At 38.0% G+C, this 27,642-nt stretch overlaps 2 protein-coding genes across 4 annotated transcripts; one reads left to right on the plus strand and one right to left on the minus strand.

Moving 5' to 3' along the window:
- The first annotated feature begins 3,075 nt into the window (after positions 1–3,075).
- LOC118809411 (pleckstrin homology domain-containing family S member 1-like) lies at positions 3,076–22,662 on the plus strand. Of its 3 annotated transcripts, none has more exons than XM_036572707.1 (14): positions 3,076–3,148; positions 4,137–4,175; positions 4,381–4,487; positions 4,572–4,690; positions 5,746–5,880; positions 6,348–6,423; positions 6,784–6,864; positions 6,964–7,074; positions 7,185–7,279; positions 8,083–8,136; positions 11,108–11,203; positions 11,356–11,448; positions 11,626–11,758; positions 22,585–22,662. In XM_036572707.1, exons 2-14 carry the CDS (start codon positions 4,148–4,150, stop codon positions 22,627–22,629), a joined length of 1,173 nt encoding a protein of 390 aa, XP_036428600.1. In that variant the 5' UTR covers positions 3,076–3,148; positions 4,137–4,147; the 3' UTR covers positions 22,630–22,662. The 3 variants fall into 3 exon arrangements, with proteins under 3 accessions (XP_036428600.1, XP_036428598.1, XP_036428599.1); XM_036572705.1 differs by lacking the exon at positions 22,585–22,662 and adding an exon at positions 11,835–12,317; XM_036572706.1 differs by lacking the exon at positions 22,585–22,662 and adding an exon at positions 11,835–12,317 and having other exon boundaries at positions 3,106–3,148; positions 4,142–4,175.
- On the minus strand, positions 14,525–27,453 carry dclre1a (DNA cross-link repair 1A (PSO2 homolog, S. cerevisiae)). The gene is made up of 9 exons (XM_036572704.1): positions 26,729–27,453; positions 24,544–25,992; positions 23,566–23,699; positions 23,007–23,125; positions 22,598–22,741; positions 22,154–22,299; positions 19,252–19,406; positions 16,694–16,832; positions 14,525–15,357 (listed from the first exon to the last, which is right to left on the minus strand). Exons 1-9 carry the CDS (start codon positions 27,204–27,206, stop codon positions 15,149–15,151), a joined length of 2,973 nt encoding a protein of 990 aa, XP_036428597.1. The 5' UTR covers positions 27,207–27,453; the 3' UTR covers positions 14,525–15,148.
- Positions 27,454–27,642: the final 189 nt, after the last annotated feature.

A 27,642-nucleotide genomic window follows, 5' to 3' on the forward strand; every position in this document is an offset into this window, starting at 1 on the left:
GATCATGGCAGCTGCTCTATACATTGTGTAAAACTTGCATGATAAATGGACCAAAAGAAATGCTTTAAAATCACTTGGAATAAAACTTTTTCATGTTAAATTAAAGGTTAAGACTATTTCTGCTGGTTCCTTCTCCTGTAAAGTTACGAGTTTGGAGATCCCACAGCAAAATCAGCAAACACAAAACAAATCTATTAGAGTTAACTTCAACACTTTAAATGCATCTACACACTTAAAAAAGATGGTTCTTTAAGGGTTATTAGGTAAAGGCAATGGTTCTATTTAGAACCATGAGTTCTATGTGGAACTATTTCATTTCTTAAAAGGGTTCTTCTATTGTTACAAACCTGACATTGTAACAGCAGAAGAACCTTTTTTTCCCCATATAGAACCATTTTCAAAAAAGTTCTATATAGACCATAGAACTACATACAACTATATACAACACAGACTATATTCAAGACAATGTACAACACATTCACTATCAATCTGAAAAAAACATTTCACCATTCAAAGAACCAGTTATGCATGAATTGGTTCTATATAGAGCTCATGGTTCTAAATAGAACCATTGCTTTTACTAAAGAACCATCTTTTTTAAGTGTGCACATAGGTCCACTCCCCAGAGTACTTTTACCACTTTGTAAAGTACTTCAGCTAGAGTTTATTTTGACTCTTTGAAGAGTGAAAATTCAATACATACTTGTGTGCAGCGTTACAAATGGACATTTATTTAGTGTCATTTTTAACTCTATAGCAGCTACCTCCATATATTTATTTTGTGGGATATCTAGTGTATTAATTCTAAAATCACTTTAACTAGAGAAAGAAAAATGACATTATAATTGCTCTTACATTGTTTTTTATTTTTCAAATGTGCACTACTTTCAATATAACATTCAAAATGCATCCAATAGTCTGTTTTCAAATTAGAACTATATAGGATTATGTGTGCTCTATCATCACTCTCATTCGGTGATACAGAAGCTTGTCTATGGAGATTACAGAAAAGGCTTAATTTCTCTATTCAATACAGCATGCAGTAAAATGATTATCAAGTTCACTGTGTTCACAATATAGACTATTATAAAAAAATATGCCTTACATATGAAACTACAAATCATTGAACACAGGGATATCACATCTTAGTAACCTGCTTAATCAACAAAGTTCCTGTTGATCTACTTTCTGATCCAGACAAAAACCGCAACACTCGAAAATTCGGCTATTGTTATGGTATTTACCAACCTTCCACGTTAGAGCGTTTGTGAAAAAGACAGTAATATTGGTTTGGGGCACTTTACAAGCACAGCATTTGAATATTTAATATATAAATAAGTAAATTTCAGTTCAGGTGTTGGTGCTTTGCACAAATGTGTAGAATTTGCAAAGAGCTTCATCAAAGGAAAGACTGAAGACAGTGAGCTTTGAATAGCTCATCAGAAGCTACCACTGATGTTTGAGCCTCAAAGACTGTAGTCAGTTTGTTTTTCTGCATACTTTCACCCTGTTCTTCAATGGTCAGGACCCCCACAGGACCACCACAGAGCAGGTATTATTTGGGTGGTAGATCATTCTAAGCATTGCAGTGGCACTAGCGTTTGTGTTGGTCATCCTCTAGTCCTTAATCAGTGGTCACAGGACACTGGTTGGCTTGATAGTTTTGGTTAGTGGGCTATTCTCAGTCCAGCACTGTGTTTAAAACTCCAGCAGTACTGCTGTGTCTGATCCAGCACAACCCCCACCACGTCAGTGTCACTGCAGTGCTGAGAATGATCCACCGCCCAAATAATACCTGTTCTGTGCTGGTCCTGTGAGGGTCCTGACCACTGAAGAATGGGGTAAAAGGGGGATAAAGTATGCAGAGAAACAAACAGTCTGTAATTGTAGAACAATAAAATGTACCTATATGGTAAGTGGAGCTGATAAAATGGACAATGTGAGCAGATACAAGGATGTTATGGCTGATCTATGTATATTTACTTACTCACACGCTGCAGGAACTGGAGGAATGAAAAGTCTCACAGCCATTGATTTAGTGAGGTGCGAAGGGTGGGGTCATTTATTTAACACTCTCAGAGTAAATATGAAGACATCAGGTTTAACACTCTGTTTTGACACCATCTCTTTTTTGTCCTGGGAGTGAAACCAAAAAGTTGAGACTCAGTTGAGAGTTGGATTAACTCTGAATATAGTCAGATTGGCTCGCTACCCACCGATGCTTCATCAACACCAGAAACGTAGCTCAATTTTCTTGGCTGTTTTGTCTTTCTTGGACAGTGACAATCAGTTATATTGAAAAACTGCACAGTTGTATCACAACCAAGACAATCTGAAATGTCCAGTTGCCAATTCCTCAATGATCAGTATTAAAAAAGGGAAAAGGTAGATGAGACAGGTGGGTAAGTAAAAAGGGATACAAAAAGGAAAATCTTTAAGTGACTTCAAAGTAGTTTCCAAAATCCCCCCAGAAGTCCCCACTGCTTGCGCCAGATTAAGTATTAAGAACGGCTGGTACTGGCACTGCCACTCCTTCTCATTCTCTATTACTGGCAGGAGGAAGAAAAACTTACATAACTTCATTTTTTTTTAGTTACACAACTTCATTTGTGTCATTTGAGACCTTTATAAAATACAATACAGGTCTGGAACAGAGACAATGTATCCATGTGCACAAACTCAGTCTAATGAGGGCCAAGTTTAAAAAGAAAAAAGCAACAGTGAACACTGAGCGCAGATTTTCATGGAGTGAGACCGATTTCATTCACCGCTATAGTTAAATGAGAAAGTCAATAATATTCAGCTAATTATGGCTTGGAATGGTGCATTGGTTTAGAATAGAAAAAAGTGGCTCTAGTGCGCTAGACATTGAAATATGCATGTACAAAAATGAACATATTATACCTCCTATAGAGTCTATTTCTCTTTATTCTTTTCTTACATATACCCTGGGCACTTTTAACCAAAGAAAAAAAATCTGGCTATCGTCTAAGGGATGGACTTCTTGTCAGAACTCATTCCAAATCACCTGAAACCCTGCCTCCTGTTGTCACAAACTCTGACAAAAACCCCAGGACCTGGGCTCATGTTCCCCATCCTGATGAAAGCGTTGTGAGTGGCACAGAGGATCTGCACAAATCTGCTTCAGGTAAACACTGAATGCTATACTGTAAACCAAATATAAATGTGATTTATTTGCACTGGGCAATATATTATGTGGTACTACTACTTTTTTCATATTTCATCAGCTGTTTTTGAACCATGTAGTGCTTCTTCATTCTTCAGGTTTGGAAAGGGTGGCTGCACATACCATAAGATATTCTTGCAGTTGTTCAATCATACATTAACTACAGGCGAAGAGCTTGTTTTATTTGTTAAGATCATGAAGGCAAAGTGCTTTGTATATGTTGAAAAAAAAATCATGATTCCGTTGTGTTAAGTGGTTGCACACAAAGAAAATATGGTACTTCAACAAAATTGCTTCCTTTAAGTTTACTTGGTTTGGCACTTATTGTGTTTGTGCACTACATTTTATTAACGTGCAACCAATGAACACATTTTAATCAGGTCAGTTCAAAGCACCATTTTATTCGAAGTACTCACAACTGTGGTAACATATGCCAGTGCAACAAGCAACATATGCCAATGCAAACGCTCATGAGGGTCATGCCTTAGGGCTAAGTAAAGCTGAGTTAACCCCTTAAATTCCCAGGCTTATTACATACTGAGAAAACAATGCAATATGGCTGAATGAATCTTATTTTATAGGAGTGAGAAACAGAAGTCTTTATCTGCTGACAGGTCCTGACCGCTTAAAGTTTCAACATGATCATTTACGCTTTTACATTAACCCCTTAAATGGCCAGGACTGGTTGGCAGGTCCAGGCTTGCATTCTTCACTCCAATATAACTCAGTTCATAAGTCAGTTTGCATTGTTTTCAATGTAGTTACTGCATAACCAGTCTTAGGATGTGATCAACTTATTTAAGGGGTTAATTACATTTCCTACAAAACTTAAATAACAGAGAATGACACAGTAGTCTTTGATGCAGTTCTTTTACAGTTTTTGCCAGGTCGGGTGGTTGTACATCTTTTGGCTGATTCTGTAATGAAATAACAACACTGTCTGTTTCAGAACAGTATCCAATGTCGAGCAATCTGCGAAAGATTTCAGGTACGCCTGCCAACTTTGAGAACAATAAAAATGTATGACAATAAATTGGCATCGTATAAAAAATAAATTTCATGCAAAAGAAATTGGTGCCAGACAAATTGCTTTGGGATTTATATTCTAGACTGAATTACACTTGAATGAATGTCAGATGACTGCAGCCTTTGGTAAAACATTTGAGCATGATCCTGTTTTTTTCCCCCTCTAGAGAGTCATAATTCTCTGTTTTATGACATACCAGCTTCTAACACGGAGGAGGTGCTGTCAGGCTACCTCTACAAATCACCACCTCCATCTGTCCTTACTAAATCTATGGTAAGCCTCAAATAAAGGTAAGGTTAAATACAGACTTTGTGGAAAGATTTCTGCGACATTTTTTCTATGTGATTCTCTCTGCAGAAATCATGGAAGCACAGGTTCTTTGTGCTCAACAAGACAGATGGACACCTCCATGAACTGAAGTACTTTAAGGATGCAAATAAGAGAGACAAATCTACTGGAAAAATCGACCTGTATCAGTACGTTCATAGTCACCATACACACAGAACACATCATAAAGCTTTTGCACCGTTCTGTCATCATGTTTTTATAATGAAAAACAAAAAATGAAAATTATTATTATTAAATTATCATTATTAATCAAAGAAACTGCTCATATTATGATGTATTTGATTTACATAATTCATGGTTACTACACTCCCATGCAAAAAAAGGGACAGGCCCAAAATGGCAAAACATTAAGCTTTTAATGGTCTTAACAACAAATTATTAAACAAATAGATAAAGTTACTTAGTATGGGACAGCTTTTCACTTAGATTTTGTTAAAGCTACACTATGTAAGTTTTGGGGATTTAGAGACCTGCATGCAACGTGTGGGAGAACATTTTTTAACATCGGTTGTGCTTCAGACCCCCACCAGGGGATGAATCTGACTTTTGTGAGCGCGTTGAAAGAGTATTTGAAGAGAACTCAGTCAAAACTTGGACGTGTCCTCCAAGGATGTGAGTGAATTATTTACTGTTGTTATCATATCTTCAACAGTATAATGATGTTTTTGCATTTAATACTTAAACATTGAATCAGACCTTCTTTCTGAGCCTGTGTGTGGCATTAAAACGTACAGACATATGGTCCAAAAAACTCCCTTCAAATTTATTCCAGTACCTTTGACTTTTAAATGATTATTTTAGAGCTCTACACCTCGACCTTCAGCGGTGCACACTCACCATATTGTATAGCCTGTTCTTAACAAAAACCTGTTTTTAACAATAATATTACATAGCGCTGCTTTAAATGTTGAAGTCTTGTGGTTAAACTTGCAGACAACCTTTTACAGAAAGAAGAGTCAGTATTATTCCATTCAGCATTGATGGCTTTAAACAGTTGAAAAACATTGCCAAGCTAGTTTGATTTGTTTAATGTGAGACCAATTATTCTTTACAGGGTTTAAATCTGGACACTGACCAGCACAAAACTATCAGTAAAAAATGATATTTTGGCCCATTTTTGCATGGGAGTGTATATATTAGGAAAAATTGTCCAATCATTGAGGCGCCTGTCATTTTCATTTAGGATCTCTTTGTTTTTCCTGAATCCGGAAAAGCACCCCACTTGGGAATGGATTCAAAAGAACTTCAGATGTTCTTCATCTTGTGTTCTGTACATGAGGGTGTTGGACAGAGACTATTTCCTCATTGGAAAAAACAGGTTTGTCATACTTACTGTGAAGCAGAACTTTGACTACATCAATACTTTAGCTGGTAAATCTATGGAATGGAAAAAAAACAACATGCATGGACTTTTATTTGTGTTTACACTAAAATTTTGCAGTGATGTGAAATGTTTACCTCAGAATTCGGTCTTGGAGAGCAGCTAAGCTGGTGCTAGTAATCAAGTAAAGTAAAACAGTTTTATGCTTTCCATAGAAAAGTAGTTGACCAGTTGACATTAACTCTAAACTTCAAGGACAGCAACATCTTGAGGCTTTTGTTCAGCAATTACATTGAAAACAATGCAAAATAATTCCATTATTAATAATAAGCTTGGAGATACTTAGTTTTAAAGGTTCAGCATCCAATCAATGAAATTCTAGGCTTAGGAGTCAATAACAGCAGTAGTGATTTTGGGTCACTTATTAAACTATGTTTACCTTTAGTAAATCTTTCTTCCTCCAGTACTGATATGGAAGACTGGTTCAATGCCATATTTGCAGCTCTGAAGACACAGCCACACACACAGCTCAACCCAGAGGTAAAGTCTTTGTTCACACAGACAGCAAAATCTCACAAATCATAAGATCATCCATGATGCATACAGTTGTATGCAAAAATTTGTTGAGGTTTGTTGACTTTATAACACATCCTTTACAGAAAACAAACTTAAACATGGTATTTATGTACATCATTTTTTATTTATTTCCTGAGTTTAACATATTGAAAAATAAATATAACATTAACGTGATGTGCCTTTTATATAACCCACATTTGATGTTTTATCTTTTGCATACAACTGTACATGTTGAATCATCGAGAAAACAAACATAAAAAAAACAATTAAGTCATTCTACAATATATTCAAACTTGTGCATTTAAAAGGTTTACTTTTTTGTAGAGAAACAGAAAAATAAGGTCAATATCCGAGCCTTCAAATTTCAAAACATCAAATCAAGACTTCGCTGAAAACAAAGAGCAGGTGAGTCAACAGTTTTTGAATACCACACAGCAAAGCTTACAGAGTCACCTGACAGCTAGTCTCCATTGTTCTTTCTGATCATGTTACTTCTCTCAATAGTTGCTGCAAAACCCATCATCCCCTTCAGTGAGGCACTCTGCTCCAGAATCATTCAACGTCCAGTACTCTCACTATGATTACCCAAGGAATTTCATGATGAAAACATCACCAGTAGGTTCTATTTCAATATTAGACAAACATACACACACACACACACACACACAAAGACCTAGTTACCTATTTACACATATACTGACATATATCACAAAATTCTTCCAAAGGAAAGTGAAGGTGAGGAGGAGGAAGAAGATGATGTGAAGATAGAGGCGAAAAGTGAAACAGAGACAGATACTGACTACATGGACATGGCAAGCGTGTAAGACCCTTTATTCCCCTAAATAACAGTTAACTAACAAACTGTTAGTGTCCATGCATGTATCCTATCTCCAAAATGGCAGCTTGGTCCTCTTAACTTTCAATGTAAGTTAAAGTAAGTTAAATGAGATACTTACACATAGTAATTATGTTGATGTAACACTTCATTCATGTCAAGTCAGTGTACCCATTTGAATCAAGTAGATTTAAAGGAACCAACTTTTTTCAGTATACTGATCTCTTACAGTAAAAAAATCATCTGATGGACACACATATATGCCTTTATGTGCATATTTTGTGAGGTTTCATAGAAGGATAGCCCTAATTACATTACATTACACAAAAGCTAACAGATTAACAAGTTACATCATTTGCAATACAAGAAATTCTAATGTTGACAAATGGGGTTGATTTTAGTGTGTTCACATGTACGCAAAAGTTTGGGTGCCCTGGTCAAACATGTTTTGTTAATTTTCTAAATAAAAAGGACAGAGAATACATTTCTGCACACTTTAATGCACAATTACTGTTTACTCATTGAATTTAATGTAGTGAAAAAATAAAACATAAAAAGTTTCCTGCGCCACAGTGATGGCACATTTTATATTTTGTTTTTCTTTCCAATATTTTGGACTCAGCAAATAAACAGTAATTGTGCATTAAAATTTGCAAAATTCTGTTGTATTGAAGCCTGCTCGCTGTAGAGGATGCGTTCATAAAACATGTAATATGACCAGGAGTGTTCAAACTTTTAGTTTTGACTGTAAAATACAAATCAAAGTTTTATTTGTTGCTCATGGGCAGGAGAAAAGTGGTGAGCGAGGATTACAGTGACGATGACTTGACCTATCAAATACTGTAAGTACTCATACTCAACAATCTGATCTGGTCTAATTAATGTTGCTCTGTAGACACAAACGCTTCTATAGGGCATACAATTATCTCCATAATTATTGGTACCCGTGGTAAAGATTGGTTAAGATTAAGGTACATTTGTGGTTTATTAGCTCAGAAAAATTTGAGAAATCTAATCTTTAATTGGAGTAAATTTAGTTCTTAAAAAAATGCCTAATTAAAAAAATACATTTTGTTAACAAAACCACGTCACAACTACTGGTACCCCAAAATATCAGGAGCTCTTAGATGGTCATCCATAACTTCCTGTTGTATTTATACTGGGGTATAAATATGAGGTGACACAAACGCTAAATTCTCTTACAAACATCAACATGGGGTAGATGAGAGAACAGGCAAATGAAATGAGACAGCACTGCAGTGTCCATCATAAATGAGGCAATAGCTTTAAAATTAACTACACACCTGACAGTGCCCATATCCACTGTTAGGACAATAATTAAGAAGTTTAAAACAACTGGAGCTGTAGTGAACTTGCCTGGAAGAGGACGCATGTTTACTACAATTAGATACCAGTTCCATGCCAAAAAAATGTTTGGATTGTATGCCAGAAGAAAGCTTCTTTCATCGAACCACAAAAGCAAACATCTAATGTTTCCTAGATGCTACTAGAACCAGGTTCTATGGTCAGATGAGACAAAACTAGAGCTCTGGCAACAAATACTCAAAGTGGGTTTGTTGTAAAAAGAATCTGATCTCCACTGTTATGTATGTACAGATGGAGGATCTGTGCTTTGGTGCTGTTTTTCCTCTAAAGGCCCTGAGAATCTAGTTAGGACACATGGCATTATAGACAACATGAAGTGCCAGGAGATAAGATAAAAAGATAAAACTGGGTTCTTCAGCAGGACAATGATTCAAACCAATGTCTAAATCTACAAAATGGTTCAATGTCCACATAATCAAGACTGACTATCCCAGTCAACTAATCTAAACCCCTGAAGACTGGTGTAAGCTCAAAAGGAGAGAGAGGACCTAGGACATTGAAGGATCTGGAGAGATTCTGTATTGAAGAGTGGTCTTCAGTGCTCTGCTTCTCTAATCTCATCAGCTGTTATAGGGTTATAAGAGGCAGGAGTCTTTACTGGGCCCTTTAAACAGCTAATTACACAAATTTACAGCCATAATTTATGGGTAGCTACAATAACTTACTAGTAAACAGATCATTCACCAACATAACAGTACTATTTTGGTTAAAACTAGGGCTGGGAATCTCTAGGCACCCCACAATTCAATTTCCATTTAGGGTGCAAAGATGCGATACTAAAATCTTTTTCTAAAACTAAAACTTTCTTGAATGTTGCCTACATTATGATTTTCTTCATATTCATGAGCAGCAGCTTAGTTGAATTTAAATGTAACTTACAGACAGCAAATGTATTATGTTCATAGGCCTCTTTCTCTATTTTTCACCATGTAATAGTCTATATTGTTTGTTTTTCCTGAGATATGTTTGGTTTCAATAAAAAAAAGATTCATAAACCTATATAAAATTCTGATAATGACATTGTGTGCATCGATGCAGAATTTTTCAATCAGAATCATGATACATCTAGGAATTGCTTATTTTTACAGCCCTACGTGAGATCTAGCAATAGTGAATAAACAAGCAAAGTATTTAACCAAGTATTTCATTCACAACGTAACTCAAGCTAATTTTCATATGGGGCCCTGTTATTACGATTAGTGTTTATTTACTTTTTTGCACTGGGGTCCTAGTTTCTTGAATTGTCATTAGGTGTATGTCAATTTTTGTTTCTTTGATAAAGATTCATGAGGCATGTTTAAAGAATATAGTGAAACACTGTCTTAAGCAGTTACCTATTAGAGTTGTAAAGAGGGAAGCGTGCAGACATTTGCAGTGTGTATTCACCTATCAGTAATCTGAGGAAACGATCAGATGAGGAAAAACTGCTAAAAAAACATCAGTTACCAAAATGGCAAAAGAACATGCTGGCTATTGTTATGCTGACTAACTACTGTGGAGGTTTTACTGGTTGTGTACATTTCTAAGCAATACTCTAAAAGCTAAAAATAAACACTGCTCTGTCCAGGAACATGGTTGTCCATGATTACACAAAACAATGCATGTTTTTTTCTGGATGGGGGTATGTCTCTAAGTAGAGAGGATTGAAGATAAACATTCAGTATCACCTTTCAGAACCTGCCAGGTGTGTCTGAAAGCTGTGATTACAGCACAAACCTGGCATTGAACTTGTTTCCTCATACTCAAAACACACAGTCATTAGAGACTGGAAGACATTTATTTAGTGTTTATTTAATGTTAGTACGTATCCTATGTTAGTATATAAAGTACAAATCATAGGGCATCTTGGTCTTATAGTGCAAGTGTCTGTAATGGCCAAGCTGATAAAAGCAAAGGCACAGAACATCCTTGCAAGAGATGAATTCAGTCTACAATTTTTATATGACAGTGGAACTAAACCTGGGATATACTCCTATTTGCAAATGTTTACTTAACTGATGACAAAATCTGAGCTAATTTAATACTGTATCTGATCATAGCTGAGGTTCAGTCAAGGCAACACCATGTTTGGATTCCATATGCAGATAATGCAGAGTCATATTCTGAGCACCTTATCTAAGTAATCTGTAGAGACAACGAAATCTGAAAATCCGTATACATGTAAATCTATTTTACTTCAATTGACAAGGACTTTTGAAGACTTTCAAAAATCCTTGTCATATTAATGCTGATTCATCCTAGTACCATCATGAGAACAAACTGAATTATGTATGCAGACAACAGGTACACACTTGCACAACACTGATGTTCTTTGATCATTTTCAAATTAAAGGGCCTCCGGTTTAAATCAAGAGTTGCTTCCTCTTAATTTTGACAAATGCATACCAGCCTACCTTATGGTGACACAAAAGTTATTTCTGTTTGTAGATTAAATGGAGGAGATAAAGATTCTGAGAATGCATGCCAGAACTGCAACGACAAGAGTGGTTCCACTGGTCTGAATAGGCGAATTCCACAGCTGAGGTGAGCCAAATGCCTGCTAGATAGATAAATAAGGAAATACATTTCTTTGACCTTAGAAGAAAAGTTTATAAATCTGTGACTGAGTTTCACTGTAGCTGCTTTTGAAGTGACCATTTGCCCGGATTCTAATGAAAGATATGCACATTCTTAAGTGAAACACTCAGTCCTGAGGAGAAAGAGATCTGCGTGAGTCAAGAGGAGCTGAAGAACAACGTGATCTTCTCAGAGGAAGCGGGAAAACCCTGGTAAAGAGCTTGCTGATAACGGAGTTTTGATCATACTGATAGCAGTCAATGTCTTTCAAGGTCATTCAAACTTTGCATGGCTGGGCCAAATTAGTTACAAACTATGAAAACTCAGCTCATTGCTGCTCTCTTTTTTCTTACCATGCTTATCTTTTCTTATCCTTCTCTGCTTGGCAGCGTGTCTGATTTGAAGCATGTCCAATCCTCTGGCCCATTTCATGAGGGGGATCAAATAGTGGCCATCAATGACCTTCTCACAGACACTCTGGAGGAGGTGCAAACCTTTCTAAAGAGGCTTAGTAAAGATCAGGTAAGAGCGTATTTCAGATTAAAGAAGTGTTTTGAATATGGTCTACCTGATGTAACTGGGGACCTTTTCATTGCAGGTAAAATTGACCATCCTGAGACAACCAGGATCTAGACCATTAAGTGGATGTAGTGCATAAAGTGGCCTTTGCGCTCCTTTAAGTGTCCCTGGAGCATCTCTCTGCACTATTCATTAGTCTAGGAGCAAGTATAAGTACACAATGTGTATGTAGTGTCTGGCTCAGTACTTTATAGTATACAGTGGTGTCATTTATTAAAGCGCTACTGTTTACAAAAGGGATGCATGGATCCCTCTAGTGGTTTGTGTCTGACATTGCACTGTGAGGATTTTAGTCTAGCGCTGTAAGCCAAGCTGCTCATACAAACACAAAAAATAAAAATGTTGTGTATATATATCTGTATTACCTTACAATATGCACTGAATTAGTAAACATTGAATGTTAGTACATAAATTGTCTAAAGGATGTATGTAATATTTGTATGTATTGTATATATTGTATTAGTAGGAATGATACATTAAAAGAATCAAACCATATTACATCTCAGGCAAGGAATAAATGCAGAACATTATATATATATCAGTTCCCAAATGAACAGTGGTAAGCCTGTTGCGTTCTAAATGTTTATATTTGTTTAAAAATACAATTAAGTTGGTCAGTGAATTTTTTTCTCTATACTTTTCTCAATTAAATAAAGGTTCAGGAGAATAAACAAAACACAGATTGTTTTTTATTGCATTTATAAAATGCCCCAACTTTTCCAGAAATGGGGTTATATATACATATACAGAGTTAAGCCACGAGGGTTTGTTCTTACAGTACACACTTCTGACATATTTGTCTATCATTTACATATTCGGTAGATGCTCTTATCCAGAACAACTTACAATTTAATGTAAGGAGTCTTGCCCAAGTGCTCTTATTAGCATGATGTAGTGTGCTTGCCCTGGCAGAGAATCAAACCTCATCTGCTGAATGGAGTGCAGCAGTATTACTCACTTCATTAGGGGTCACCAACCCTACTTTCTAACCACAATCTACCACACCTGTTCCAGCTAATTAACTTCTTTAGAAGCCCCTGATTGGCTCAGATGCATTAGTGTTAGTTAAAAGGCAGGAGGGTATGTTAGCTGCAGGTCAGAGCTAAACTCACAAGGAAAAATGTTTTCCAGGAAAAAGTTTGGTGAGCACTACACTTCCTGAAACCAACTAGTCTATGTTGCAACGTACACTAAAAATTAGTAAGTGTGCTAATAGGAATGAGTACTTATATAGGCTAACTGAATAGCCTAGAGCAGGGGTGCTTAATCCTGGTCATGGTGATCCATCACCCAGCACAGTTTTGCTCCAACCCTAATCAAGCACACCTGATCCAGGTAATGAAGGACGCCTTTAAAGACATTGTCTGTTGAATCAGAAATCTCAAGGGTGGTAGATCTCTTAGACTAGGATTTGGTACCCTTGGCATACAGTATGGGATGTATTGTCTGAATGTGTGTGTGTATGTATGTATATATATGTGTATATATATATGTGTGTGTGTGTATATATATATATATATATATATATATATATATATATATATATATATATATATACACACACACACACACACACACACATACATCATTAGCGCTTGTGCAGTACTTCATAATTTGGCAGTTAACTGGGATGAGCCCCATATTGCATACTCACAAAGAGCTGCATGGCTTTAATACTGCACACTGACCCCAGACTGAAGACCTTGCAGGCAATGCATTCTGCTTAACTTTGCAAATCATTTTGAATTGTTCGGCCTGGATAGTTCAGCGTTTTTCTTCTTTTCATTCTTTTTTTGTGTAGGGGTGGGGAAATGAAGAATACATGTTTGCTCAGATTCAATTTCCACTTCTGAGTCAATAATATGGATAGCCTAAACTTAGGTCATCTTCGGCTTCTCTGAACAACACATTCAAAAAAAGCCTAATCAAGACTGCAACAATTAATGCTTCCTCGAGTGTTTATATAGTATAATATTTAATTAAAACATGCCATGAAGTTCACAAAACATTAGGATAGAAAGTATATGGGCCTAGGTGTGAAATATTAAAATATCTCTGCTGAAAAAGCAGTTCTGTTACAATAATCTTGCCTTAAACCTCAGTAAAACCATGTCTTTAGCAGGTTTAAGATAAACCTCAATTAAACCTGATATACAGCACAATCTAGTGGCAGATGAGTGATGTAAATGACAGCAATGGAGTTCGAGAACCCGCACGATTCATTTAGGTTTAAACTGTAAACCACAGCTAAGCTGTTGATGGTCCAATTGCCCCATTATTGTCTTTGAGTTGAATAAATGCAGTAAATTCTCATCTATCAAAATCATGTTGGGTCAATTGCAAATACACCTGACTTCGGATTAGACAGGATTTATGACACAAAATAACACAATGTCAACAAACTTTGGTTGATGGTTTAGGGGTTCTAAACAGTGGTCCTCAGAGCCCCTAGTCAGTCCACAAACTTTCACTCCAACCTAAATTGCAATGCATAAGGACAGAGCAAAAACACTGACACTGTGGGGGCCCTGAGGATGGGTTTGAGAACCTGTAGACTCCCTGCAGGCCTGCATTTTTTTTCCATCATACTTGCAACACATTTTCCCTTGACTGACCTTCAATCATTGCCAAAAATGCTAAAGTAGGTTAAGAACTGTAAAAAGAGCTGACAGAGATAGATCTTATAAATCCAAGATTTGTTGAAAAAAGGATTTATTCCAGTTAAATATTTTGTACATTTAAAAAACAAATTATAAACAAAGACATTAGTGTAATGGGATGAGATTCATTAGGATAACACAACATATCTATGAAAACTACATATCACATCAGACTAACACAATTCTTTTTAATATAATTCTTTCAATCTCTTGACTGCTCGCTATTCATTCTGAAGTGAGCAGAATGAAAGTAAACACTGAAGTTAGCATCCATTAAGAAATGTCATTAACATATTAACCATGTGAACTGCTGCAAAGACCACAATTAAAAACCAGCATAAGTCATACAAATGTGGTTCCATAACTTCCTCTGCATCTTTCTAAATGAGGGGAAAGGTCCTCTGGAACACAGGTTCCCAACCCTGGTCCTGGAGTATCCCCTGCCCTGCACATTTTAGTGTTTTCCTAGTTCCCAACATATCCACTTGAAGTCATGAAGGGCTTAGTGATGAGCTTGCTGGGAGCAGAGAAACCACTAAAATACACAGGGCAGGGTGTACTCCAGGACCAGAGCTGGGAACCACAGCTCTAAAACATAAGCAGGTAAGAGTAACTGTCCTTGCACTCAAGTCTTAAATTCACCATCTGACATCCGATGTGAGGTGGTCCATCATTATTGCCTTGTATAAGACCTACTGCAGCTGTTCCTTGGCACGGTGTTAAGGGCTTTAACCTCAGCTTGCCACTCTCTGAAGTACTTCTCCATGGCCTTCCTGCTGCTCCAGCTGCCTACATTCACTGTAGGAATGATCTTCAGTGGCTGCAGCCACTGCACAAAGCGCTTCAGCTCCAGGTAGCTGCTGTGCTCACTGTATGGAATACCTGTAACAGAGAGGTCATTGCCAAGACTTAACCCTAGAACCTACATGCACGAACATGCTACTCACTATCCACATGTGCAAAATTCTATAATTAAACAGTTTATTTCCAAGAAAAATTAAACACTTATTGGCAAATCACTCCTGCTCTGCTGTATCTAGACATTTGTTTACAGCTTAAGGAACATGCTCCATGAATTCATTCAGGCTGGGATATGATCTGAGAGAGGCCTGTGAAATGAGATGTGACTTTCGCTTGTAACAGCACCTGACTAGGCTACAGAATGCTGAGATGTGAAAATTAAATCTCAGAATTGCAAAAACTGCAGTCTCTCTGGGTCAAAACACTTCCGCTGATTCCGTTAATATGGACCATGCTGTTTGGTGGCTGGAAAAACATTCAGCATTTTTAATAGAAGCAGAGGGGTGATGGCAATCAATATAATCAAATTACAACCCATTTAAAAGTAGACTATTCAGTTTAATCTATTCAGTTACTGTTAGAGAATGACAAAGTGACTGCCTAAGGACTTTGTAATCCACTGCTATTAGTAGCCTTAAAGAATTTCTCAAAAGGTACAGATTCTGAATTCTCTCCACACACCATTCAAGGCTCTATTTTTTTTTTATGAATAGATGTTCAAAGCCACCCCTGAGCCAAATGCTTGAACATGAGCACCTGCCAGTTACGCCAGGATAAGTAAACACTCTAGGCTTCATTTTTACTTGAAGGCTGACTTTTAACTTAATATGTAATGCTTAACAATATCAATGACAAAACTTTCAAAATACTAAGTTCTTTTGTTCTTTGGAACTCAAGTGTGCCAATTACAGTACAACCAAGGTTTTATAGGGAAATTCCAATTTTTCAACTGCATAATTTGATCATTAATACAAAAACAGTCATTCCCAGTGGTCCGATATGAAACATACTAAAGAAACTTATCAAGTCAGAATTTTCACAATAGTAGTATCAGGAAGAAACACCGGAAGCGTTTAATTTCTCTAAAAGCTACCTCAAAAGAAACTTCCAACATGAAATGGTTAAAACATTGCCTGATGTCTGAGTGTTTTAATGTAAGCTTTTGGTTTAAAACATTTTTTAAATATATTCATGGAGGAGAAATATGATTAGCATTGTAATACAGAACAGTCCCCCAAAGAGAAATGTATTTTTGGATTTACAGTTATTTTTCCATAACAGCCTTACATATAAAACTCAAAACAAATATCAAGAAAACAAGTTCACTGGTCATTTTGGATACCAAATTAAATGGCTATATTTCTGTTGTAGTTCCTATTTAAAGCAAACAAAGCTTCAAAATAAACAGATTACATACCATAAATACTGATGTCGTCTTTGACTTCAGGCTGTATGTTATTCACATCGCCTGACTGAGTGAAGGTCCAGCCAGTCGGCTTGAAAGCCACCAGTTGGTCATATGATTCCGAAAACTTATTCAAGTGTGTTTTTAAATTCTGAAAACAAATAAAATAAAAAAATAAAAAAATTATGAAACATTTAAATGTCAAGAGTTATGAAACATCTGAATGGCACCATATAATTAAAACTGAAATTGGCCTCTGCTACATCAAAATCTGTTTAAATTTAATTCAAAGAAGTAATGGTAGATTGTTATATTTAGAACATTTTTAATTACATTAAACATTAAATTACTACCATTAACTGGCACACAGCTTATGTAGTCAAGTAGATTTATTTATCTGGCAGATGAACATTTTGAGTCACTTTGATCTTGTTTTAAAATCTATGTTTTACAGCTCAGGGACCGATCAGCAAGATGTTCAATGTTAGATCAATCTCTTTAGCATTATGTATTAGGCCACTGCATGTTCTCATGATGCAAGTTACCTATTGGTCTTATACTATAATTGTAATAAGCTCAATACCCAATCGATATCAAGCCTTTTACAGATATCTGGGGGTTTCCTGACTCCCCCTATATATATATATATATACACACCCACATACACATATACACACACACACACACACACACACACACACACACACACATATACACACACACATCCTATCTCCTTTACGCTTGGCAAAGGCCAGATTCCTAGCATTTATTGATCTTTTCTTTAACTGCATGACCAGCAGTGAGCATCCACAGCTAAAATGCATTACTACAAATTATTCAAACAGAGTTGCCCAAGGAACAGTCAGAAGAGGCAAATTAAGACTATGATGGTAGGAGTTCAACATTGGGCAATTCAGGACTGAGATGGAAGCTCATTCCACCATTACAGGGCACAGATATTAATGCAACAAGATTTTGCAGTGCATTTACAGTTGAAGACCCAGGTTTCTGAGTCAGACTCTGAACCCTGATTTGGCAGCTCTATGATCAAACCTGCCTAAGCTCATAAATATTAGGAAGTAGGGAGTTGTAGTACTCTAGCGTATATATGACCAAGGTTTAAATGAGAATTTAGGCACTGTCTTAAGAAGGTTGCACTTAAATGTTGTAAAGGAGAAATCCAAAGGAGATCTAGCAGAGACAACACATTCAGAATGCTGGTCCTCCAGAACCAACCCAAGGTTCTTAAAAATATGTGAAGGACAAACAAAAGCATTTTAATGCTGGAGAATGTTTTCTAGGTATGTATTGTAAATTACAGGCAGAAATGACAATATTGGTTCAGACAATCATTTTTCAGATTTTTGGAAAAACTGCATCCTTAACATGTTTTGTGAATGTGTCCACTAACATCTAACTGTAATTCCCAAAGTTAGCAACTTTAACAAAGGCTCAGCTCTGACACAGATGGCACAACCATGTCATGTAATCACTGAAAAACTGGTTTGCTGCAGAGTTTAAATATAAACACCCAAATAAGCTTCTAAGGTTCTAGAAGTTTCTGCATTCGCATATTTTCCATCTGAATATTACTGAAGGATTTATTAATATACTAGTAAAAGCTAGATTTATGCTAAAATACGCACTACAAAACGACCAGATAAAGTTTTATAATAACACTGCATTTTTAATTAAATAAATAAAATTCCAGCAATCAGTTTGACAAAACCTTTTATCTGGATTGTGGCTTCAAACTGAAAAAACATTTAACATGCACATATGTACATTTGATTGCATCTCTAAATGTAATGTTTCTTTTAATTACTCTTCACCTGTAGCAGATCACCTTTATAACAAAATATCATAAATAGTGGATTTACTTTTAGTATGTCCAGTGCATCATACCGAAACATTTCTAATTACAGCCCTACACATCAAATGAGCACATTAATAAATAACAGATTGCTGTGTATGTAAAACTGCACAGACCATAAGTCACAATAACAGCAATTCACAGCCTTAATGTACCCTAACTAATTCTCTTCCCCATCTCAGATTTAAATTGATAAAAATGGTACAAAGAATATCATAAAAGAAATGTAATTTTCACATTACAAACTCCAGAATACCCTCTAGAATAATTTGTGTCTCAGCGCAAAGTTAAAAAAAAATCTGTAAATTAACTTTCCCCTACTCTGTCAAGGGAATGGCAATAGTAAACTGGGGATTTTATGCTTCTAAAACAGTAGAGTCAACCTCTCCATCAGCATTAGTGAAAACTGACTCCTAACAGTTTGTAGGGAAGATAAAATGTTTGCCAGAATTAATCTGTGCCAGAGCTCCTGTACTTGCTTTCTGCAGCTGTAATTAATATCTTAATCATTCGGTGTTCAAACTTAGCACACATTAGCATACTCACAGTCCATAAGCTTTAGATATTCAATGAGAGGCTAAATTTAAGTAAATCTACAATTAAAATAATGATGGCCATATGGCCATTTTTGGACACTGCATTACAGAGTCTATAAGAACTTGCTTGGCTGTCAGTTTGTGAACAGTCTAGAACTCACCTTGAAATTGAGTTGCATCATGGGGAGAACATGAACCCGAGCTGCCTTTGAGTCTGTGGTGAAACACTGATGGATCTGCTCTAACTCCAGACAGCACATGGTGTTATACCTATCCCTGGACATATACACCTTTGAACCCAGCACCTGAGATACGGCTAGGGAGGGTGGGAATAAGGTTAATAGAGAAATCAGAGTAGAGAGGGGGTGGGAGAGAAACCAAAAGAAAAAACAGTAAGTGTACTCCTAATCATGAGGTGTTCATTCTGAAGCAACATCCACAAACCCCCACACCCACACCCCCACCCTGTTTGGTGCGGACCACTTAAGCTTTTTGTTTGGTCTGTTTTGCATGTGCACCTGACTTGGGAGCATACTAAACAAATGAATGAAGGTCACCTTCCTAGTTCAGTTCACTGCTGGTAAGAACACATTTTTATGATGTTCCGCACTAAATGAAGGAATTCAACATCAGATCATGCTTTCTTCTTCTTCTAGCAGCATATCAGTGCTGTCCAGATTGCATAATGTGCTCGTTTTAATATGTGACAGAACCTCTTGTCGTTCTTGCAGGTTTAGCTGTCAGGACTGGTCATAGCTGTGGTGATAGGAACTAGACATCCAAGATGTGTAACTCTACAAAGTTACTACATGTGACGGTTATGAATATGCTGCATGATGGCAAAATAGTCCCCAAATAAAATGCAATTCCTCATATTTGCCACCATTTTAATATCAGTATAACATTAAAACTCAGAAGACATGTAGGTTTACCAGTTTTTGAATAGCAAATAAAATGGCAAAAGGTGTATAAAGTCAAGCACCTAGCCAGGCACTCTACCATTATAAACATCTATGAAAGAATGGGTCATTCTAAGGGGCTCACTAAATTCAAGTGTGGTACTGTAATAGGGACTGAATAATTTCTTCCCTTCTAGATATTTCATAATCAACTGTGAGTGGTATTATTGAAAAGTGTTTAGGAACCACAGCAACTCACCCATTAAGTGGCAGACCATGTAAAGTGGGGTCGCTGAGTGCTGAGATGCTTTGTGCATAAAAGTTGCCAACGCTCTGCTCACTCAGTAACTGAGTTCCAAACCTCCTCTGGCATTAACATAAGCACAAAAACTGTGTGCTGGGAGCTTCATGGCATGGGTTTCCATGGCCGAGCAGCTGCATGCAAGCCTTACGTCACCAAACACAATGCCAAGCGTCGGATGGAGTGGTGTAAAGTGGTAAACTCGGATGGAGTGGTGCAAAGTAGTGGACTCTAGAGCAGTGGACACGTATTCTGTGCAGTGATGAATCGTGCTTCTCAATCTGGCAGTCTGATGGACAAGTATGGGTTTGGCGAATGCCAGGAGAACATTACCTGCCTGACTGCACTGTGCCAACTGTAACGTTGAAAAATGGATTATGCTATGGGGTTGGTTTTTAGGGGTTGGCCTAGGACCCTTAGTTCCAGTGAAGGGAAATGTTAATGCTTCAGCATAGCAAGACATTTTGGACTATTGTGCACTTCCAACTTTGTGGGAACAGTTTGGGGACGGCCCTTTTCTGTTCCAGCATGACTGTGCCCCAGTGCACAAAGCAAGGTCCATAAAGGCATGGCTGGATGAGAACTTGACAGGCCCACACAGAGCCCTGACCTTAATCCCATTGAACATCTATGGAATGAACTAATCGGAGACTGCAAGCCAGACCCTCTTGTCCAATGCTCTTCTGGATAAATGGGCAAATATTCCCACACACACACACACACACACACACACACACACACACACACACACACAAGCAAATCTTCTAGAAAGCTTGCCAGAAGAGTAAAAGCTATTATAGCTACAAAGGGAGGGACCAACTCCATATTAATGCCTATGGATTAAGAATGGGATAAAAGCTCCTATAGGTAGGTGTCCCAATACTACTGTCCGTATAGTGTATTTGGATTTTATACCGTGATTGGCTTGTGAAACAAAGTTGTTTTTGGCACTAATGGTGGCAAATATGAAAGAAACTGTGCCAGTTTCTCTGCCAAATTCCTGACCAATCAAAGAACACCCATGTATGTAATCTGGTGCACTTGGCAGCGTGCAGTCTGAAACTAACTGAGCCTAACGATAATCAAACAACCAATTTGTTTATAAATAGACAGAAAGAAAGCTGGACAAAGGTGATTAATATTTTAAAACCAAGAGCACATCAAGGTGGATCATTTCCAGCACTGCAGTGACACTGATGTGCTGGTGGAATGTCAGTGTGTGTTGTGCTGGTGTGAGTGGATCAGACTCAGCACTGCTGCTGGAGTTTTTTTAACAGTGTCCACTCAGACACACCTTCCTTGTCAGTCTGCCTTGTAGATGTAAAGTCAGACAGTAGCTCATCTGTTGCTGCACAGTTTGTGTTATTCATCCTCTAGTCCTTCATCAGTGGTCACAGGACACTGTTGGCTGGACATATTCTCAGTCCAGCAGTGACACCGAAGTGTTTAAAAACTCCAGCAGGTCTGCTGTGTCTGATCCACTCATACCAGTGCAACACACCACCAACACATAAGTGTCACTGCAGTGCTGAGAAAGATCCACCACCCAAACAATACCTGCTCTGTGTTGGTCCTCTTGGGGGTCCTGACCACTGAAGAACAGGGTAAAAGGGGGCTAACAAAGTATGTAGAGAAACAGATGGACTACAGTCTAATTGCAGAAGTGCACCTATTTGGTGAAGCTGATGAAAAGGACAATGAGTGTAGAAACAAGGTGGTGGTTTTATGTTACGGCTGATCTATGTATGTCTACATGCTGTTCTTCACCAAAGAGGATTTTCTGTCTCTACTGGAAACTGCTGAAACCATGCGTGAACTTGTAGAAAAACTTCCTAGAAAAGCACGAAGGTAGTTGTCACTTACCCAAGAAAACCTTCTCTTTCCCCACAGCATAAGTGCCACACACCACCAGTGTGCGAGGGTTGAGTGTGACCAGCTCAAAGGCTGTGTTAGCAGCAAAGGTTATCACCTCCTGCTGAGTGGGAAATGTATATTCTGGACTGCAGTATCTAAAAAAAGAAAAAAAAAAAATGGTGAAGGTTACACGCATTGAAAACGACTGTCTTTGGGCGAACAAATTAACAAGTTGCTTTAATGCATTCACAAGCTACCAAATATAGCTCCATTACCCAACTGAATAACATTTCCACCCAACTAGAAGGTCTTGGTGATCTCTAATGAGAATGAACCCAAAGTTCCCCTGTGCTGTTTCAATAGTGTACTATAGACTGATTAAAAACAAAGAATGAACACAGAGCTGTAAAGAGCTGCTCTGTTTTTGGGCTGCATTTCAGATGGAAGACTCACGTGGTGTCAAGATACAGCGTCTGAATCCTTAAGCCCTGCAGCTCTGGGTAGCGCTCCATGGATGGATCAGCCCGGAAGTCACCAGTGTGGAGCACGGTCTGGCCATCTGGCAGCAGGAACAGCAACATGGCTGCACCTGGGCAGCTGGACAAAACCCTCACTACTGTAATAAGTGTATATAACTAAGTGTATATATACACACACACACACACACACACACACACACAAATATATATATATATACACATACAGAAAGTATACAAGCTGTGTGTGCACAACTTAAAACCTATTTTAGCAATGTGTACATCATAAGTAGCTGAATTCACTAATTAGAAAGGCTGTCTAAATGCATTTGGACACAGTGTAGATGCAAACATACATACATGATTAAGTATAAAAGTATACTCACTGATTGGAATCCAATAGGATGACCTTCATACCATCCACCATACACTCTGTGTTCATTGGAAGAACATGGACATACTGCTCATCTACTTTCAGCTTACTCTTCACCAGGTTCCCAGTTATCTACCATGACAGAAACCCATCAGCCAACGCTCACATATTACAGCGGTGGTTCTCAAGTGTTTTCTCTGCTCCAACACAACAAATCTGACTAAGAAGCTCATTAGCCCTTCATGAATTGTAGTGGATGCATTATAGCAAATGAAAAAATGAAAATGCAGAACAGGGCTTCTCCAGTACTAATACTGAGAAATGCTGCCTTAGAGATAGCAAACAAAGTCACTGTAAAGATAAAACCACATTTGCTGAGTGAAGAGTAGAGATGTATGGATGTCCAGAGAATTCACTGGAATTAGAATCACTATCATGTTATCAAGGAAAACATTTCTGCAAACAAAAGCAAAAGTAAATGGCTTTAGAATCATTGGGGAGAGCTTTAGAAAATGAGCATATATAACTTTTCAAATGGCCAGTCCATTTTAATGCTGAGAAAAAAGGCTCACTTTATTGCAGTAGACAGGAAGAGTGGACTTTTTGTTTAGTCCTCCATAGTGATCAGAGTGGAAGTGTGTGAGAAAATAGGCTGTGATTCCCTCGACAGTCCCATACTGAAAAGCGTCCACAGCAAAGCCAGTTCCTGAGCAAAGACAGGGAGATACAGCATTTCAGGACTCCATAAAGCATTTAGTGAGTTTACAGCAACCTGAACTTGTCAAATCTTTACGTTCTACCAATTCAGCACATCAATAAAATGACTGAGCACACTAAAATCTTTATCCTTCCTCATAACTGTTCACATCATGATTAATATACTGTTTGTTAGCATCTAACATACAGTAATGGGTCAGTGTCTTCCTTGGCTCCTCCTATTATTCTACCAATCAGATTAATAGGTACCATATAATTTAGTAGGCTTGGATCATGCATTGAAAGATAAAAAAGATTAGGAACCAAAAGGGCAAATTTTGTTTTTTTTTCCCCTTTAGACTGGAGGGATATTTATACAGATATTTTAAACTAATGTTTAATGGCATGTTTATTTTTCTCTGAAAGAGCAAAATGCTTAGTACTCAGTTGTTTAGTTAATGCTAATATGTTAAAATGTCTGCAATTTACTCATTTTACAGTATTCTGTAACCCTACTTATTTCTTATTTCTCTATAATGCTAAAAGCTTTTAATTCAGTATTAATAATAATTAACCTGTGTCTTACCCATTATCTGGCTGCTCAATATAGCACTTTACACAAAATATTCAATGCTTTTCATTTTTTGATCTGATTCTGATTGATATCTGTATATCTGTGTAACAGTGTGCATGTATGAGCCACTGTGCAACTAAAGACCAGTCCCTTATATATCTAGACATATCTGCCTAATTCTGATTAGCATTTCACAAATAAAAAGACAAAAAGAATGTGTTGAAATGAAAAATAGGACAAAAACATGCAACTCAAAACAAGCATTAACAAGCCAACTAACCAGGGATTTTCTTGTAGAACGGGCATCGCTTGGGCTCCACTGGTCCTCCATCTGTCGCTCTTCCTCTGTTCCACCTCTTCCTCCCCCCTGCCCTCACTCCTCTGCCTCCTTCTGTTTGCGTGGGCTGAGCAGCTCCTTCTTCTGCTGCCTCTGTCACTGTGGACTCCTCAGACATTGCAGTATTCTTCCTGCGCTGCCTTCCCTGTCGCTTAGCATTTTCCCCTGCAGTTGTTGATCTCTTTGCAAGAGTAGATCTCACCTGAAGGCCCTCTTCCTTTGTTGCATTAACTTCTGCTTCAGCCTTCTTACTCAATGGCTTCAGTCCAAAGAACACTCCAATATCAGTTTGCTTTAACCCAGAGGCCTTGGTCTGGGCTTTCCTGGGAGTAACAGGGACAGATTTGTTCTGGGTGGCAGACATGGCTGCTTGAGTGGAAGATATTTCTTGTTTCACAGAAACAGAGTTAATGTCTGCAGAAGTAAAGCCAAGACTGTTTGAATCTGCAGGGTTAGATATGCGCTCACGAAGGCGTTCCAGTACTAAACTTCCATTAGACTGCAACTGAGGCTTGTCACTGCTACCTTCACAGTCTATCACCAAATGTTCATCTTTTGAGTGCCTAACAGGAGAACTGAACTGATTTGGTCCATCAGCAGCACCTGCAGAGCTGGAACTTGTCAAATGTTCATGTGGTTCTAAGGAATCTAATTGGTCACAGGTGTATGGAGACTCCATAACAAGCAAACCTCCTTGGCTTTGGGTTTTCTCTATCTCATATTGGTCCAAGATATCAGAGAGCAGGTCATCATCACTCACAGTATCATCAAACAGCATTAGTGAATCATTCTCATCCTCTTCCTCATCTATTTCATCTAGGGCAGTGCTGTGAAACAGTTTTTTCTTAGTTTGGGTCAAATTCATTTCAGCAGGGAGCTCAGAAAGGGGAGAATAGGAGATATAATCATCGTCATTCAAAGCAGAGGGCTCCTCTTTAATTTCAACCGTTTTAACAGCATGGCAGCTGCTTTCTGCTTTAATTGGAGTAGAAACCGTAATTTTAGCTTCCTGAGATGAAGTTTGAGCTCTAGATCCTTTGGTAGAGGGAGACCAGCCTTTCTTTTTCTTAATGTCCTCAGGGGCTGGTGATCTCAAGAGCAATAAGGCATTAGGGCGAACAGGTGTGTGAGGTCCTCTGGACCCATGACCGGGAGAGGCACTGTGGCTGGACACAGAGGACAGATTCAATGCACTGTCCACAGAGCTGTCTTTACTGGAGATGGTGTCCTCACTTTTAACCAACATCTGCTCCAGATGTGGGGCTGTGGCGCCTAGTGCTGAAGCTGACGTGTCTGTGCTGTTTACTGCTCGACAGTGAGCTAAAAGAGAATGGCTGTACCTCTTGTAGTGATTTGGGATGGATGAAGAACACTGGAGACCATCTGGGCATTCTGTTTTTTTTTTTGACAAAACAGAAAAACACAATGAATACAAAAAACACAATTAAGACCTACAGTACAGCACAAGTTCAGGTGTCAAGTGTTTTGTCCTTGTGAGCAGGTGAGTTAAATCATCTAGCAGTATTAGAATTTAAAAAACCCTACTGTTAATCACTTAAAGGGGTATTCTGGCTTAAAACTATCATTTAACAGATGCATCACTCTCAAGGCAGTTAGGCAGTATTCTGTAGCACAGCATTGCATCCTACTCTTTTTTATCATTTGCACTACTGGCCATGCATTATGCAAATATAGTACACAATCATTGGTAATCCCTATGGCACTCAATAAATTCTGACTGCTAGGCACTGATCTGATCTAGAGGATAGTTATACAGATCTATGGTGCTAGCTAGTATTAGTGATATAGCACTAAGGGCTATTGAAACTTGTTTTTCCTTTGTTAAAGGAAGTGAAGAACTGAGGTAAAGCCAGCTAACAAAAACATTAACACCTGGCCCCAAGTATCCACCCTACAACACTTCTAATCTTTGAAAATGTCCTTCCAACTTCCTGGTACATCATCAGAAGGGGGTTTATCCTAGTCTTTAAACCTGAATATTGTGCTTTAGAGATTACTGTGGTGTTGCTGTAAAAGGTAGAGTAGACATGTTAATGACAGATGTTGTGATGGATACATTTTTCATTTTAGCCAGTGTGTCCCTTTAAATTTGTCTGTAAAGCCATACCTTTACTGGTTTCTCCAGGGGTTTCCAAACATTCAGCAACATGCCATCGTTGAGACTGCACCACCAAGACAGAAAATGGCATCTGACAGACAGGACAATATGCCCCAGTTTCAGAGCCCGTTTCCCTCTGTGCATCACTCTCATGAGAGATATCATCATGTATGTCGTGTGACACAGATGAGGCTGGATGAGATGAGCTGGTCAGTGATCCATTTACACTGACCGCTTGGCCAGATTGGCTAGGCAGCTGATTTCTGGTGGTGGATCTGGTTCTTGCCTTGGACTCCACATTAGACCGTTTGTTATTACTGACTCTATTCTCCTTAATGTTTTGATCTGAGTTTTTCTTTGACGCCCCTTGCTTGACCACCCTCTGTCTCTTAGCGGCATGTTCACTGGAATTCGACCTATCTTGCTTTTTGGTCTTCTTAAGAGATTTGTATTCCCAGATGTCACTTTCTGAGTTGCTCTGTGACATTTCACACAGAAGCGGCGATCCCACGGACACACACCAGCCATAAGCAGGAGCAGCTACGCTTTTGCTTCAAAGAGCATAACTTTACACACAGAACAGTCGCGACGTGGTTTGCAATCCCGTTATATCGGCGCTCATTCTCGTTTAAAAACGTTTCGTGCAACACAAGCACTTATATTAACATTTATTTACAAGAACGTCTCCAACTGTACTTTCCCTGTTAACCTAACACACTTACCGCCAAGGAGGAAAGAACACATAACACATTCCCAATCAGCATATTCCAAACAAAGTTTCTTTGGTTATAAAGTTTCAAAATATTTTGAATATATGTATACAACTTCTCTTGGGATAAATATATTTCTGCACGATTATACTGTGGTTTGGTAACTAATGCTTTAAATACGGTGTAATTCTTGTACATGTTGAATGTGCCGAT

This window comes from Colossoma macropomum, unplaced genomic scaffold (genome assembly GCF_904425465.1).
Source record: "Colossoma macropomum unplaced genomic scaffold, Colossoma_macropomum, whole genome shotgun sequence".
In the NCBI taxonomy this organism is placed as follows: domain Eukaryota; kingdom Metazoa; phylum Chordata; class Actinopteri; order Characiformes; family Serrasalmidae; genus Colossoma; species Colossoma macropomum.

Bases quoted from the DNA above. Each gene is read 5' to 3' on its own strand.
- LOC118809411 (XM_036572705.1), top strand. From the start codon at position 4,148: ATGTCGAGCAATCTGCGAAAGATTTCAG. The intron at 4,488-4,571 runs GTAAGCCTCAAA...TTCTCTCTGCAG, and splicing joins CTGTCCTTACTAAATCTATG to AAATCATGGAAGCACAGGTT. The intron at 4,691-5,745 runs GTACGTTCATAG...ATTTTCATTTAG, and splicing joins GGAAAAATCGACCTGTATCA to GATCTCTTTGTTTTTCCTGA.
- dclre1a (XM_036572704.1), bottom strand. From the start codon at position 27,206: ATGTCACAGAGCAACTCAGAAAGTGACATCTGGGAATACAAATCTCTT. The intron at 25,993-26,728 runs GTATGGCTTTAC...AAAAAAAAACAG, and splicing joins CCCTGGAGAAACCAGTAAAG to AATGCCCAGATGGTCTCCAG. The intron at 22,742-23,006 runs GTGAGTATACTT...GGTTTTGTCCAG, and splicing joins ATCCTATTGGATTCCAATCA to CTGCCCAGGTGCAGCCATGT.